The sequence below is a fragment of the Thermobia domestica genome, chromosome 15, assembly GCF_964235325.1.
Source record: "Thermobia domestica chromosome 15, izTheDome1.hap1.1, whole genome shotgun sequence".
Lineage (NCBI taxonomy): Eukaryota > Metazoa > Arthropoda > Insecta > Zygentoma > Lepismatidae > Thermobia > Thermobia domestica.
Genome location: NC_137468.1, coordinates 10,194,612 through 10,211,124, shown reverse-complemented (window position 1 = coordinate 10,211,124; position 16,513 = coordinate 10,194,612). Strand labels below are relative to the sequence as shown.

The 16,513-nt window shown below is 31.6% G+C and overlaps 1 protein-coding gene across 1 annotated transcript in view; it reads right to left on the bottom strand.

Moving 5' to 3' along the window:
* ClC-a (chloride channel protein 2) overlaps positions 1-16,513 on the bottom strand; it is a 109,181-nt gene that overhangs the window by 76,591 nt on the left and 16,077 nt on the right. The window contains exons 2-6 of the mRNA XM_081741197.1: positions 15,234-15,359; positions 9,127-9,211; positions 6,400-6,501; positions 3,603-3,705; positions 493-624 (exon numbers count right to left, since the gene is read on the bottom strand). Of these exons, the coding sequence (XP_081597323.1) occupies positions 493-624; positions 3,603-3,705; positions 6,400-6,501; positions 9,127-9,211; positions 15,234-15,359 (548 nt within the window). The remainder of the gene's footprint in view (positions 1-492; positions 625-3,602; positions 3,706-6,399; positions 6,502-9,126; positions 9,212-15,233; positions 15,360-16,513) is intronic.

The following is a 16,513-nucleotide window of genomic DNA, read 5'->3' as shown; positions in this document are numbered from 1 at the left end:
TTTCCTAAAATGTGTACGAAACTCATGCTGTACTGTAACCACAGATCTAGACACCTCAAATCGGAGCACACAGAAAGCCTCTTCCTGTTGCGACGCCATTTTGGAAACTGACGCTGCGGTCCCGCAGTAAGCATGACAAACTAGCAATCATGACAAACAAACATCAGGTACCAGACGAGAAACTTGAACAGCTGCCACTCTTTACGGTGTACGTGTCATCCGTATAAGATAATGAACAGATTTATTATTAACTTTTAAAACCGCACTATTCATTTATAAACATGTTGTATAACTAAGCAATAATCGAGGTATTCTGTTTGATTCTACATACAACCATGAAAATGCAACTGCAAAGCTGCAATTTTAAATAAACGTTACATGAAAAAGTATTTTGTGTATTATTAATTTTAGTATGTATTAATCATACAAGTGAAGTATTCTCGAAAATATATCTTTAGATCGAAGATAAAAGATTCATAAAAGTTTTCTTACCGTATAAAGTAAAAACCCTGTCAAGCTTACGAATACATTCGTGTAAGGAGTTGTCCAATGCCTTAAAATTTCTGCCTCTTCAACTGTGAACTGGTTCTTTGTCCAAGTAAAATTACTAAACAAACCAGACACCTGAAAGTAACAACGAAATATTGTAATAAAACCACAAACTAAAAATTAAAATTAAAAGAAAAAAACTAATGACATACACTAAAGGTATTGTTCAGGAATTTTTCTTCCAGTTGGTGGGGTAATGTAATAAAACCACACACTAACAATTAAAATATCATCATTTTTATTCATAAAAATCATAATGGCAATTCTGTAGGTGATTTTTTTTTTTTTTTTTTTGGTAATATTTTAACTTTTGGATACGTGCATAATACTATTTTTAAAAATCACAAGGACAGTATTTGTAATCAAGAAATCGTTGGAAGCAGAAGTAAAATAGTTAAAAATCACCTATAGTCAAATAATATACTGTTTGTCAGTAGTAATTAGCAATTTGGATAAAATCATAAAAAAAGATGAAAGCAAACCTCAAGGTAAATGAAGTTCAAAAATACTTCTTATTTTTACCTCATTAGATAACAATATTTTTCAGAAAATGTAATTAGAACTTTCCTAAGATTTTGTAAATTTTTTATAATGGCTTTTGGCAAATTATATATATATATATATATATATATATATATATATATATATATATATATATATATATATATATATATATATATATGCAGCTTTATCCAGTGTAAAGCAGTATTAAAGCCAGTTTTATCCAATGTATACCTGAGCGTTAAGGAGGGGTATAACCCCTATAGCCCCCTTGTATATATATATATATATAAAATATATTTATTTATTTATTTTTAAAGCAAACAAGGATAATAGTCCTTATAAAATAACCAAGTTTGCAACCAAAAAATCATTCTGCATTCTGGATTCTGCATCCTGCATCCTGCGTCTTGCATCAAAATGGAAAATTCTTTAATAAACTACAAATATAAAAAGAGACTACTGTATGATCAAAACTAAGCAGAATCTGCTATAAGGTAAAGTATGACATCAGAGAACTTTAACTGTCTATTTGCATGTGACATGGTATCAAGACGTTTTTGAAAGTGACAGGCAAATTTAAATACTTAGATATTTAGCTTATTTTTGTTATAATTGGTTAAGCACTGAGTAAAAGTATAAATGATTTGTTATGAAGTTAAGCTAACATACTATATCTGGTTATAATTTCAATACTATTAAATGTTCACAAATAAATAATTAAATTGTTATAAAAAGTATTTATTTGTAAACATTTTCCATGTATTAAAGAATTTTCCATTTCAATGCAAAATGCAAAATCCAAAATGCAAAATAACTAAGTTTGTAACCAATATATATATATATATATATATATATATATATATATATATATATATATATATATAAATTATTATCCTTGTTTGCCTTATTTTTTTTAAATTTACCAAAAGACATTATAAAAATTTACAAAATCTTAAAAGTCCTAATTACATATTTTTTAAATATTATATAAAGAGGTAAAAATAATAAAATATATTTTTAAACTTTAATTTACCCTGAAGTTTGCTTTAATCTTTTTTATAATTTTATCCAAATTGCTAATTACTACTAACAAACAGTATATTATTTAACTACAAGTATTTATCTACAACTATTTTGCTCCTGCTTCCAACAATTTTTTAATTACAAATACTGTTCTTGTAATTTTTAAAAATAATATTACGCACGTATCGAAAAGTTAAAATATTACCAAAAAAAAAAAAAAAACTATTCCATGTTCACTTTCAAGATTGCCATTATAATTTTTATAAATAAAAATAATAATTTTTTAATTTGTAGTTTTATAACAATATTCACTAATAATATATTACTGCTTTGATAAGTAAATAATTAATTATGTATAATTCTTAACGAATGTATTATTTTGAATCCTTCCAGTCATTATGACAAGCTAATATATTGTGATATATTCTATCACTATTCGATATGTTATCTCTTTTGAGTGCCTTCTTTACGTCAAATTGTTGCTAACAGTGCTAACAGAAAACAAGACTGGTTGCTGCAATCGTTCCACGATAATGATTACCCGATTAAGGATTGGTTGTCAAAATTATATCGATTACAATTCCCAGGAAACAATCCCCTGATTCATTTAGTGTTAGCAGTCAAAGGAAACAAGCTTGGCTGCTCAAATCGTTCCAGGAAAATAATCATCCAATTAAGGATTGTTTGCCGAAATCGTTCAGATTGGGATCTTTAAAGCACAATTCTCTGCTTCATTTAGTGTTAGCAGTCGAAGGGAACAAGATTGGTTGCACAAATCGTTCCAGGAAATAATCATCCAATACAAGATTGGATCCCAAAATCATTTCGATTAGGGTTCCCAGGGCACAATCCCTTGCTTCATTTAGTGTTAGCAATAGAAGGAAATAAGATTGATCACTCTAATCGTTACAAAAAAAAAAAAAAAAAAAAATAGTCATCCAATTAAAGATTGTTTGCCGAAATCATTTCGATTGGGACTCCCAGGGCACAACTTCCTGCTTCATTTAGTGTTAGAAGTGGAAGGCAAGGGCGCCGATCCTGCGGGGCGGGGGTCCTCCCCCAAAAAAAAAGCTCATGTGGGCCTCCTATTGTATTTATGAATATACAATATTTGGCATATAACTTCTGCATCTGAATTCCCCCTCCCCAAATTTACAGAGAAATCGGTGCCCTTGGTCGAAGGAAACAAGCTTGGCTGCTCAAATCGTTCCAGGAAAAATAATCATCCAATTAAGGACTGGTTCCCGAAATCATTCAAATTAGAATTCCCAAGGCACAACCTCTGCTTCATTTAGCTAGTGTCTAGCAGCCGAAGGAAACAAGATTGGTTGGTAGTAGTAGCAGCAAGCAAGTAAGAAACTACCACTACAATAATAAGATTTTTTTTTTCTGTTGATAGGGGTGCCACACAGGATGAGCTAATATTCATATTATACTTTTAACTAGAATTGCGATTACAAAGCTAACTTTCCTTTTAATATAAGATAACTGTAAGTAATAATGAAAATAACCTTGCTCTATTGTACCTGCGCATGTGTGCTTAGGTCTGCTGCCATGAATTGGCCAAGGCCTGGTGGGAAGGACGCAGACGCCACCATAAGAGACACGAGCCCAGGATATATAAAACGACTGAAATTAGATATTTAAAAAGAAACAATTAATCACAAAGAAAAATGGTAAAGAAGATAATATAATTATGAAGCAGTAGCTTTCTGCAACTGACATGTGTATTTCAATTTATGCAATATTGTTTTAAATTTATACGTATAGAATGGTGCTAAAGTTAGTTTACTTAAGAAAATAGTAAAATAATGATTTCAATTCCTGTATATGGTTGGCAACATCGTGTTCATGAGTTTTCTCGGGGTACTTCTGTTTCCTCCCACACTTTCATTCCACCAATTCTTCATAATAATTTACTTTCTTTAATCATCGTCTCCCTTAAGTAAGAGCATAATCGTAAGACGTTAAACTGAAAGATTTCATTTCATTTTTCAATTCGTGTATATTGGCATTTGTTGATATTTACGTTTCGTGCTGAGTTTGAACATTTCTGTAATTTTCAAAACTTGTCTCAACAACATGTCGAACAGCAGAAGCATGAATATGACTTGTGTTTCACTTACTGGTTATATGCCATCACTACATTAACAAATAGTGGGGGGGGGGGGAGTCCAAACGTGGGCCACATACCAATCGATAGACCTCATTGTAGGAAAAAAACCAGGGGGGATCTACTGAGTCCAGACCCATTCCCCCTCCAAAAAAAAAAAAAAAAAAAAAACCTTCCTAACTCAACATACATTTGTAGACTTATAAAACTATACTTGTTTAACAGTGATATTTTCCGTAAGTAGAAGCTTTGCTTTGTTATAATTAAATATAAACTTATTATTTGCTGAGCAAAACTATATATTTTCATTGAAATTCAACACGTGTTACAGTTTTGCCAACTAACTGTTTGGCTTCATCAGACACTATGTGATACAGTGTGTGTGTGTGTGTGTGTGTGATTATTTACTTAATTGTTTACGTTAATTAATTGTTAGTTTAAATTAGTTAAGATCGTTATTTTGTGTAATTAGCAACAATAGAATGCATCTTTTTGTATTATAAACAATGTGTATTTAATTTTCTAACAGTACATGTTGAACACCTTGTACACGTCTACTATTCTGAGCTTCTCATCTATAATTCTTAACAATTCTCAACCGAACTTACAATACGGTATTTTTTTTTTTTATTTCAAAATATTTTAGGATTTATTTTAAATAAAAAATTTCATCCATTTTGTGTGTGAATGGGAATGAATTTAAAACACTTATTGCATTGTCTCTTTGAATGGCAAGGCTTACCCGTTGGGACAAGAAATGTTTGCTTCTAGGGTCTCCTGATTTATCTATATAGAAATTTTCAAATAAGTATAATTGAAAGGGATTTGCTGCTGCCAGTAGCCAATCAGAAGAAAGATATCTTAACTGTTGTATGTATATACGATTGTACAGTTATCCTGTATCACATAGTGTCTGATGAACCAAAGAGTGAAGCGAAAGAGTTAGTTGGCGAAACTGTAACACATGTTGAATTTTAATGAAAATATATAGTTTTGCTCAGCAAATAATTAGTTTATATTTAATTGTTTAACAGATAAATGATTAATGTAGCACGAAAATTTGATTTTTCACTTCATCTGTGCTTTTTTTCTCTTATAAAAACAACCTAGTTCTATAATTTTTTTCTTCTGAAAATACAGGTGCAAGTATTTTACAATTACTTATCGTCTTTTTCGGGTGCAAAATAATACCTGTCTAACACTGCAGAGATGTACTGGCTTCTAGTTTTGATCCTCGACCCCCAAAAGCTTGGGGCCCTCCCAGCAAAAATTTTTGGATGAGCGCCTAGAACAAACTGATATGGGTAAGTGAAAATTCTCATGTGTAATTCTCGAGAAAAATAGGGAAAGACTATTTTATTTGGTAAACTTAAAACCTGATGTTGTACGATAATCAAGTCACATAAATATGAAGAGATATAACTTTTTTAAGATCATACTAGACGAACCTGCGTTCTCTACACATGCATTAATCACATATGAGCATGAATCTCCTTGTCATTCCCCAAAATATCGGTACATGTCCTATTATAGACACAAGTGAAGGACGTCTTGATAAAAATCGGCGAAGGGTATCATAAAGGAGAGATTTTTTTTTCGATTATTTTTTCAATATCTCACTCCATTTGCAAAGTTTGAGCCTACTTCCGGTTGGAGTTTCTAATTCATGTATGATCAATGTTTTCTTTCTTCTTGCATGCAGTATGTAATAAGCAAAAACATTAGATACATTATTAATTATAATGTCAGTGATACATGGTGTTCATTGGTCAAAACACTCCAAACAATAAGGATTCGTCTTAGACTGGAGAAATGGTTATCCTTCGTTTTTCATCATTTGGCCATGAACCAAACGCCTGAAAGATATACAACCATTGTATAAAAGTATGTTGTGTTGGAATGTATAACTCAGGATGTTTTTTTTTAAAAATTTTAACACTTCCAGTGTACCCCTATAAAATGTAATAAAGAAATAACGGCCACGTTTTCTTAAATATTCAATTAGATCTGGACAATCTACACAAAATTTGGAATCGACCATCGAAAACGGCACGTTTGTAGCAATTGTGGTTTTCAAGATCTCATTTTCGAAAGAATTGGAGACAAACATATAAACTTAGCATTTTAATATGTAGATCATAAATAAATATGAAGAGATACAATTTTTTAATACCATATCATATAAATAATTATGAAGAGATATAACTTACTTTTTCTGCAAGAAGCTATTTAATCTCTTACTTCTTCTCATGAATAACACATATTGCCTATGCACCCACACATAAAATGCACCACCCAGTCCACACACTGCACTGAAAATAAAAGCAATAATAAAAAGTTTGTCTTCTAATTTAGATAACTTTTACAAAATTTACACGCCATCACTTTTATTATTTTCTCTAAACAATAACCAACGAGTTCTGCTACCATAGCCAAGTCACTTATCGCAGAAGGAATTAACTATACACAAAAGGGAAAACCTAATAAAAATACCAAAAAGGAGAGTATAACATTTTATAAGCTACAAAACATACTACACTCTATGTCAGTACATTACTATCGACCTTTCAATACTATCGACCATTACATTACTATCGTATAGATTTCTACATTTTAACACATTCGAGTCTTCTCACCAGTGGCATAACTTGAAGCTTCAGCACCAACCCCCCTCGCAAACCCTTAGTTTATGCGCCACTACTTTCTATATATTTTGCTCCTCTGGACCTCGAGCGCCCTCCGCGCCGCGGGGGTTGCGCGGGTGCTATTTACGTCTATGTGTCTCACACCACGTAGGCGTGATGATTTTTATTCCTTGGTGGATTAAACACGCCTAATAGATTTTCCGTTAGTTTGAATGCTTCATGGCTATCCATTGGTGTCTTTTGATTATCTCAAGTATACAGTTCGATCCCCGTACCGCTTGAAGCAAGATCGTGATGGCAGTGCTGCTGGCATAGAGCAAATTTTAATCCTCTCCAAAAATGTGTATTAAAAATATATATATATATATATTGTAGGTAATATACTGATAATGGAATTTCTCCATTTGGCGGCTGTATTTCTTGCAGGATATTATATATATATATATAAAATTAACTGAACAAATATGAACTAAACTTCTATGCTCTATCTGACGCTGAAACATGATATATGCTTGCTGAAGTGCGATCTCATTCTCTCTCTCTCTCTCTCTCTCTCTCTATATATATATATATATATATATATATATATATATATATATAAGCATTTTATTTAAATGGTTTCGCATCGCAGTTTGCTACACAAAATCCTGCGATGCAAACGAAAACGATCTTACATACAGTTAAAGCTCAGTGATTAGTCTTCTCAGAAACCTAACGTTTATCTTTAGGTGTCTTCTGGCTCTAAAGAACACAATTTCCTACTGACTGCAAACCAAATTATTGGAAACAGGCCGTAGAACTGACGACAGAGACTTTATTTTATCTGTAAAGAAAGTGGCTCAATCGACTCTCCAAATCCAAGACTCGAGCTTACGTTTCAAAAACTAGACTATTAGCTAAAATACAGAACTTTAGCAGTACTCTTTTCTTTCTTTCTACTTTTTCATATTTGTTTCATAGTATTGACCTAGAAATACATATCTGTTTTGCTATGCTTGCTTATTTTACAAGAACTTTTTAAAAATACTTTTTGTCATGCTTGCAAGAACTTTTTAAAAATATAATTACTGCTACTTTCTTTTTACTTTGCTTTCCATGATCATACATCTTTGTGATGCATAGAAAATGTTTATTATGACATAATAATAATGTTTCTCTTGGGTGCCGACAGTGCGACACAAAAGTTACAAATTTGCAATGCAAATTAAAAATTTTTCGCATTTTGTTACACAAAAGTCAAAATCTAAAGAAATAAATAAATAAATAAAATAAAATAAAACCGCTGGCATATATATACTGCAAGGTGAGGCATCTAAAAATACCACCTGAAATACTGAAGAAACGAGAAACGCTAGCGACATACGGTTTGTGATAACAGAAATAACAAATGGGACTCGTCAAACAAGGAATGGTGTGTTAGGAAAACTATCGACAAATGGTGCATCAGGAACAAAGTGGATCAAGAGTTCTGGAAAACAACCGAAACGTAACCAGTTGGAATCTCACTTCTTTTCCCTCGAATTTTCGTACCTACACCGAAGTATCAATTTCTGAAATATTGGACAGATAAATACAAGATGCACAAAGCAAATATATTATTTTACTGACTATAAACACTTTATCTATAATTGTACATCTACAGGGTGTTTCGAAACAACACCGACAACATTTGGGAGGTGATTCCTGACACCAAGATAAGACAAAAACTGTAGACGAACCAGGGTGCACAAATTTCTCTTTTCGGAGTTATAGACTGCCGAAAACATGAAAAATATTAACTTTAAAGGTCCATAGCTCGAAACTATGGGGACCTACCGTAGTCGGGTCAAGATTTCACTTAGGAATTAGTGTGTGCCCTAAACATATATTCAAGTTTCAGAATCCTGCGGTACTTCCACAACGATTTTTATAGAGATAGTTGGTGAGTACCGTATGATTCTGAAACATGAATTTTTGGATAGACACATATTAGTTCGTAAGTGAAGTCTTCACCCGACTACGGTAGGTCCCATACTTTTGGAGCGATGGACCTTTAAATCTCATTTTTTCATGTTTTCGGCATCTATAACTCCGAAAGTAAACATTTGTACATCCAGGTTGATAAGTTGATCTATATATATTTTTTTTATTTTATCTTCGTGTCAGGAATCACCTCCCAAACATTGTCGGTGTTGTTGTGGAACACCCTGTATAATCACAAAATACTTTAAAAAGTAAGCTGTAGAATATAATACTTAAACTCGCTGTAAATACGTGAGCATACTCATGATGCAAAACAAAATTGAAACTTACCCAATTAAGGCAAACACAAACAATTCCTGAGGATCAAATGGAAAGTCCATTGTAAAATGAGTTCCAAACACTGCGGTGACAGTAGCTGCAGAGAAACAAAGTAAATTACATTGAACGTGAAATATTTACATGTGATACGAATATTAATTATTAGAAACAGTGTTACAAGAGATAGATTGGAACCAAAACTTTTAACAAGTCTAAGTAAGCATCTTATTTATATTAATTGGAACAATATTGTATGAACATACATAACATTTCTTTAATTAATAACAAAGTTTCTAGGACATTCTATGTATTGCTCCTTATTGTGGGCCTTGTTTGTTGAGAATCATTGCACAAATAATAATTGCTTGAAGACAACAATTTGTAGGCAAATAGCAATCTATATTATATGCAATAAGTAAAAAATAAAAAAAATATAGCATATAATGAAGTGTAAGAATGTCAAAAGGCCTTTTCTAGTAAGATAGTGAGGGTTCTAAAATGGTAAACAAAACTGTCAAAAAACTTTTTTTTATTTTATTGTATTTTTTATTTATTTTATTTATTTATTTATTTACTTTTTGACAATGTTGCATTACTTTCAGATATATCGTCGACCCAATGCTAAAACCGCGAATGTGCTAACTTTGACTTTAAGTTATAAGCATTTTAATATTCAACTTACCACGACAAATCAGTATATAGACTTAAGAACATGTTTTAGGAGTTAACGATAGCTTCTAATATACTTATATTTCACAAATGGGACTTTGGTCTTGGTATATGTGTGCCCCAAATAACATGAAACTGCACTTAGGTGAAAATAGCAAAATTTGCACATTCGCAGTTTTGGCATTGGATCGACGATATGTATGTTGTACCTAAGGGTATTACAACATTTTGAACAAAAAGTCAGCGACGTGTACCCCTCAAAACTTTTTTTTTACGATTTTTTTTCAAATTTTGAACACGCAACAAAAAAAAAAAACATCGATTTTCTTGAAAAAAATGTTCCCATTTACGCCTATATAGTATCTACAATATGTAAAATTTTCAAATTATTTGGACTACCCTCACCAGAATTTAAAAATATCAAATTTTGAGCATGTATGATACGATAATTCGGTAAGGGGTAAGAGTAGAAGGTCGAAACTTTTTTTTTTGAGTAGTTTTAGGTCAAAACTAACATTTTGGGTAAATAACAGCCCATTTTGGATCAAGGGCCGTTTTCACTATCTTACTAGGAAAGGCTCTTTGTCCCGGTGATAAAATATTGCTTTATTATTCTCTTTCTAGCCTTAGAAAAAAGTAGATGTAAACAAACCCATCTGACTACCAGTAAGTCGATGACCAGTGATTGGTTGTTGGACTCACTGCACTAGTATCCTACCACAGTATAATCCCTACTAAAATAACAATTTCAAATAAAGATATCTGAATTTATCCTGTATTTTGTGAAAATAAACGCAATATATATAATATTTAACAACATATGTAGCTTTATTTCAATCTCACGCGTATTTGGACATATAGTATTTACTGCGCACGCGTATGCGTTCGCGCGCGTACCCCACTCATTTAAAATTATAGCAGAATGCAGAGTACCATGGCGACGATGTGTGACAATAATCCATTTTCGTCTCGTGTTATAAAACACAAAAGAGGACACAGGAACAGCGGTAAGCTCGTTTATATAAGGAGTTAAGAAAATACATATTTCCAACATAGTGTCAGTGCGTTAATTATTTACCAACCAACTGTAGCCTTATACTTTGGAAATTATGCGACGACAGTAAGTAAGCAGACGATCTTGCTGTTCACGTCTCTCGCTGTCGAAGCACGTGTGAGGCGGAGTAATACATTTCGCTTTGTTTACGTCTATTTTGTTCTAAGGCTGGAAAGATTCAAACCTACTTTTAAAAACAAAATAACACTAAAAACAGTATTTTTTTAAAAGTACTCTTTTCAGTACAATAAAAAGTGCTAAATCTTCTTTTAAGTTAAACACCGACATGGTGAAAGATAAATGCTTTAAATAATATATAAGATTAACAATTACAATTCCTTGTCATAAGGTCAATATAAATTGTTTTAATCGATGTAACGAATGATTTATCAATGATTATTATTTACTGAATACATACACGGTTTACAAAAATGTATCACAATATTTTGGGAAAGGATTTCTCACATGAAAATAAGAAAAAAAAAAGTTCATATGGACCTGTGCTCAACAGTGGGTACTTTCGGAGATATGGGGTGTCGAAAATATGAAACAAGTGAAGTTTAAAAATTTATAGCTCCACTACTATGGGATCTATCGTAGGTCGGGTCAAGACATCACTGAGGAACTGGTATGTAAACTATCCAAATATCCATGTTTAAGAATGCTCCAGTATTTGCACACCAATTTTTAAAGACATAGGTGGAGAGTGATCAAGTACTCCCAAACAGCCTCTGTAGAAATGATTGTGCAAGTACCAGAGGTTCTGAAAGATGGTTATTTGGATAGTTTACATACTAGTCGCTTAGTGATGTCTTGACCCGACTACAATCGGCCCTATAGTAGTGCAACTATGGAGGTATAAAGTTTATTTTTTCAAGTTTTCGGTAGCTGATAACTACGAAACTATACAATTCCAACTACAGGTCCATAGGAACTTTTTTTCTTATTTTCATGTGAGAAATCTATTCCCAAAAGATTGTGACAAATTTTTGTTAACACCCTGTATAAATTCTTTTAATCTACAGGGTGAGTCATAAGTCTCCATACAAGATGACTAATGTTTTACTTTTTTATTTTCCTGGTAGTAAGTCTCCATACAAGATGACTAATGTTTTACTTTTTTATTTTCCTGGTAGTAAGTCTCCATACAAGATGACTAATGTTTTACTTTTTTATTTTCCTGGTAGTAAGTCTCCATACAAGATGACTAATGTTTTACTTTTTTATTTTCCTGGTAGTAAGTCTCCATACAAGATGACTAATGTTTTACTTTTTTATTTTCCAGGTAGTAAGTCTCCATACAAGATGACTAATGTTTTACTTTTTTATTTTCCAGGTAGTAAGTCTCCATACAAGATGACTAATGTTTTACTTTTTTATTTTCCAGGTAGTAAGTCTCCATACAAGATGACTAATGTTTTACTTTTTTATTTTCCAGGTAGTAAGTCTCCATACAAGATGGCTAATGTTTTACTTTTTTATTTTCCAGGTAGTAAGTCTCCATACAAGATGACTAATGTTTTACTTTTTTATTTTCCAGGTAGTAAGTCTCCATACAAGATGACTAATGTTTTACTTTTTTATTTTCCAGGTAGTAAGTCTCCATACAAGATGACTAATGTTTTACTTTTTTATTTTCCTGGTAGTAAGTCTCCATACAAGATGACTAATGTTTTACTTTTTTATTTTCCAGGTAGTAAGTCTCCATACAAGATGGCTAATGTTTTACTTTTTTATTTTCCAGGTAGTAAGTCTCCATACAAGATGACTAATGTTTTACTTTTTTATTTTCCAGGTAGTAAGTCTCCATACAAGATGACTAATGTTTTACTTTTTGATTTTCCTGGTAGTAAGTCTCCATACAAGATGACTAATGTTTTACTTTTTTATTTTCCAGGTAGTAAGTCTCCATACAAGATGGCTAATGTTTTACTTTTTTATTTTCCTGGTAGTAAGTCTCCATACAAGATGACTAATGTTTTACTTTTTTATTTTCCTGGTAGTAAGTCTCCATACAAGATGACTAATGTTTTACTTTTTTATTTTCCTGGTAGTAAGTCTCCATACAAGATGACTAATGTTTTACTTTTTTATTTTCCTGGTAGTAAGTCTCCATACAAGATGACTAATGTTTTACTTTTTTATTTTCCTGGTAGTAAGTCTCCATACAAGATGACTAATGTTTTACTTTTTTATTTTCCTGGTAGTAAGTCTCCATACAAGTTGACTAATGTTTTACTTTTTTATTTTCCTGGTAGTAAGTCTCCATACAAGATGACTAATGTTTTACTTTTTTATTTTCCTGGTAGTAAGTCTCCATACAAGATGACTAATGTTTTACTTTTTTATTTTCCTGGTAGTAAGTCTCCATACAAGATGACTAATGTTTTACTTTTTTATTTTCCTGGTAGTAAGTCTCCATACAAGATGACTAATGTTTTACTTTTTTATTTTCCAGGTAGTAAGTCTCCATACAAGATGACTAATGTTTTACTTTTTTTTATTTTCCAGGTAGTAAGTCTCCATACAAGATGACTAATGTTTATTTTTGATTTTCCTGGTAGTAAGTCTCCATACAAGATGACTAATGTTTACTTTTTTATTTTCCAAGTAGTAAGTCTCCATACAAGATGACTGCTGTTTATTTTTCATATATTTGCATAAAAACATATTTTATAACTGTAGTGTAGTATTATCATCATTTGTATGGAGACTTATGACTCACCCTGTATATATGCCTCTGTAACGAATGATTTATCAATGATTACCATTTATTTCAAATTTATGATACTTTTATAGCCACAAGTCAAACGTAATAATAATAATAATAATAATAATAATAATAATAATAATAATAATAATAATAATAATAATAATAATAATAATAATAATAATAATAATATTGAATTGTATTGAATTTATTGATAATAAAGACCACAGTCGAAGCCAAAATGGCCATAATGTACAATAATATACAATAAAAGATTACAAGAGAAATACAAACAAAACGAAACAAATTAAAAATACATCAAATCATCTCGACCAAATACAAAAAAATAAAAATTAGCACATAAATTTGATGATACAAACTAAATTATAAAGTAAAATTACGACATAACCTCGATTAAATAGCTATTAAATCGAGCATAATGTATTATTAAGAAATTAAATATATTGAACATAATAAAAAATGAACAAATTACAAAGAAATTATATAATAATACACATAAACAGATATAAGCTATGTAAATAAAACAAAGACAACACGAATTCAATAGACAATATACCAAACCATGGTGAATTTAATATATTTATTAAATAGAACATTCCAAATATTGTTTTTTCAGTAAAGAAAAATTTGGATCAAATAAATCAATTTTGAGAGAATTTTTATTTATATTGACAACACTAGTAAATAGTGGAAAACCTACCAATTGATTGTTACATAATATAGAACCGTAAACCCTAGAATTATACGGGGGAACTTTAACATATAAATATTCAATTAAAAAATGAAATGAAATGAAATCTTTAAGTTTTACGTCCCACGGTTATGCCGGTTAGGCTAAAGGAGACGGTGATTATGAGAAATGAATGAAATGGTGGAAGTGGGAGGAAACGGGAGAACCCACGAGCGCGGTGTTTGTCCACCACAAAGTCCACACGGCGCGAGCTGGGATCGAACCAGGGACCCCAAGCACCGGAGGTGAACGCTCTACCACTGAGCCACCGCGCCCCCCAAATATTCAATTAAATTCACTCGAGCATGTATTATATCACGAATAAATTTTATTTGCTTTAAATTTATCCGAACTTCAAGAACTAGTAAATCAAGCTTAGCAAGAATCTCCCTATTAGTTATCTCGTATAATTTAAATTTATATTTTAACCAAGCCAGAAAAGAAATCTGGACTGACTCGAGAACTTGAGTGATACTAGTAAGATTACCGATTCCAAATTAAACTAGCAAATTCCAAATGGGATCGAACATATGCACAATATAAGATTTTACATGTTGCAATGTCTTTAAAATCTTTGGTAAGCCATTTAATGAGTTCCAGATTCCGTCTAGTCTTGGATAACATGGTAGAAACATTATTATTATTATTATTATTATTATTATTATTATTATTATTATTATTAATAATAATAATAATAATAATAATAATAATAATAATAATAATAATAATAATAATAATAATAAATAGCTAATTGAATTCAATGCAAATGTGGAGTTGAATTGAATGCGAATGTGGAGTACCAACTTAATTAGGACATTGGGTACAGTCATCGGCAAACGAAAATAGAGTATTTTATATAAAGATTATACACAAAACATGCTATTTACTCTTCTCGATGACTGGATCCTTCCACGTCAATCAATGTAGCTACATACCTTCTTTCTGAAACCACACCGCTAACAACCTAAATACAGTAGCACCACACACGGCGGCAAAGAAGCCTCGCCAGTAATTTCTCACTGCGAAGTATACCGTTGTTACTTCGATGCTGAACAGCACTCCTTTAAATATATTAACAAAAAAACAAAGAGTTACAAAATAGTTTTCTCAAGCAATGAATTTAAAACATTAAATTAAATATACTGTGATTACTGTCAAAAAAAAAAAAAAAAAAAGTAACCTCCCTAAAATGGTCCCATATCAGATCAAAGCAACCCATGAGAGAAACTAGATCAATTGTATATTAAATGAAGTTTACAAGTGATCTCAAATTTTCAATGTATTTACAGTATACAATATATAGTAAAGGTATCTGGTACGTCTGGAATGGGTAGAACCAAGGTTACTAGAAGGAAAGGTTGGGCTATAAGCTCAGACGCTTCGCTCTCCGTTTTGCGTGACGTCACCAGCGAGGAGAAGCAAGTAGATATAGAGGCGTAAGAAGCAGGCAGAATATGTCTTCTTTCTTTCTTTATGCATAACATTTTCGCTGTCACATCTTCCTACACACAAACTACGAATAAATAAATAAATAATCCGGCACTAAATAAAACTTCTTAATGCAGTTAATATTATAGAAACTTAACAATGTAGAACAGTGGTCGAAGTGGTCGAAGTGGCTAGAACAGTGGTCGAAGTGAGACGGTATGCGGTGGTATGCCATACCACTTCTGGTTTTTTAGTGATGAAGACATACCGTCACGGGAGAGTAGATGCTAAATATCTTTAATAAATCCATTGTTATACATGGTAATTTAGGAACAGTTGTGCACGTAAAAAGATTTTATTTCTTATGTAGAAATAATTTCTAACTTGACAACACCGACATTTTTGTGATCTTTTCCCTACTTTTTGTTTTTAAAATGAGGTGTCTTCAAAGAACTTAATCTAGTTTATATTTTGATGTGCCATATTGAATTGTTTCTTTCGTATGTATGTGTGTGTCTTCTTGTCTTAATTCATATAAATGTCATGTTCTGAGCATGAGTGGATTTAGGGGATATTGCATGTCTGCTGTGGGGGTGATTCTTCCGGGGGTTTGTAATACCTCTTAGTCGAGTGAGAGGTTCGGGAGCTTTCTCCGCAGGAAATTAATAGTACAAAAACTCGGTTTTTGAGCATTTTTGTGTGTAATTCTCTATAATACAACCTAAGGGGATATTTTAAATTTCTTTTTCAGAAAGTTGTTGGCGAGGGATCAAAGTCTTTCCATGCC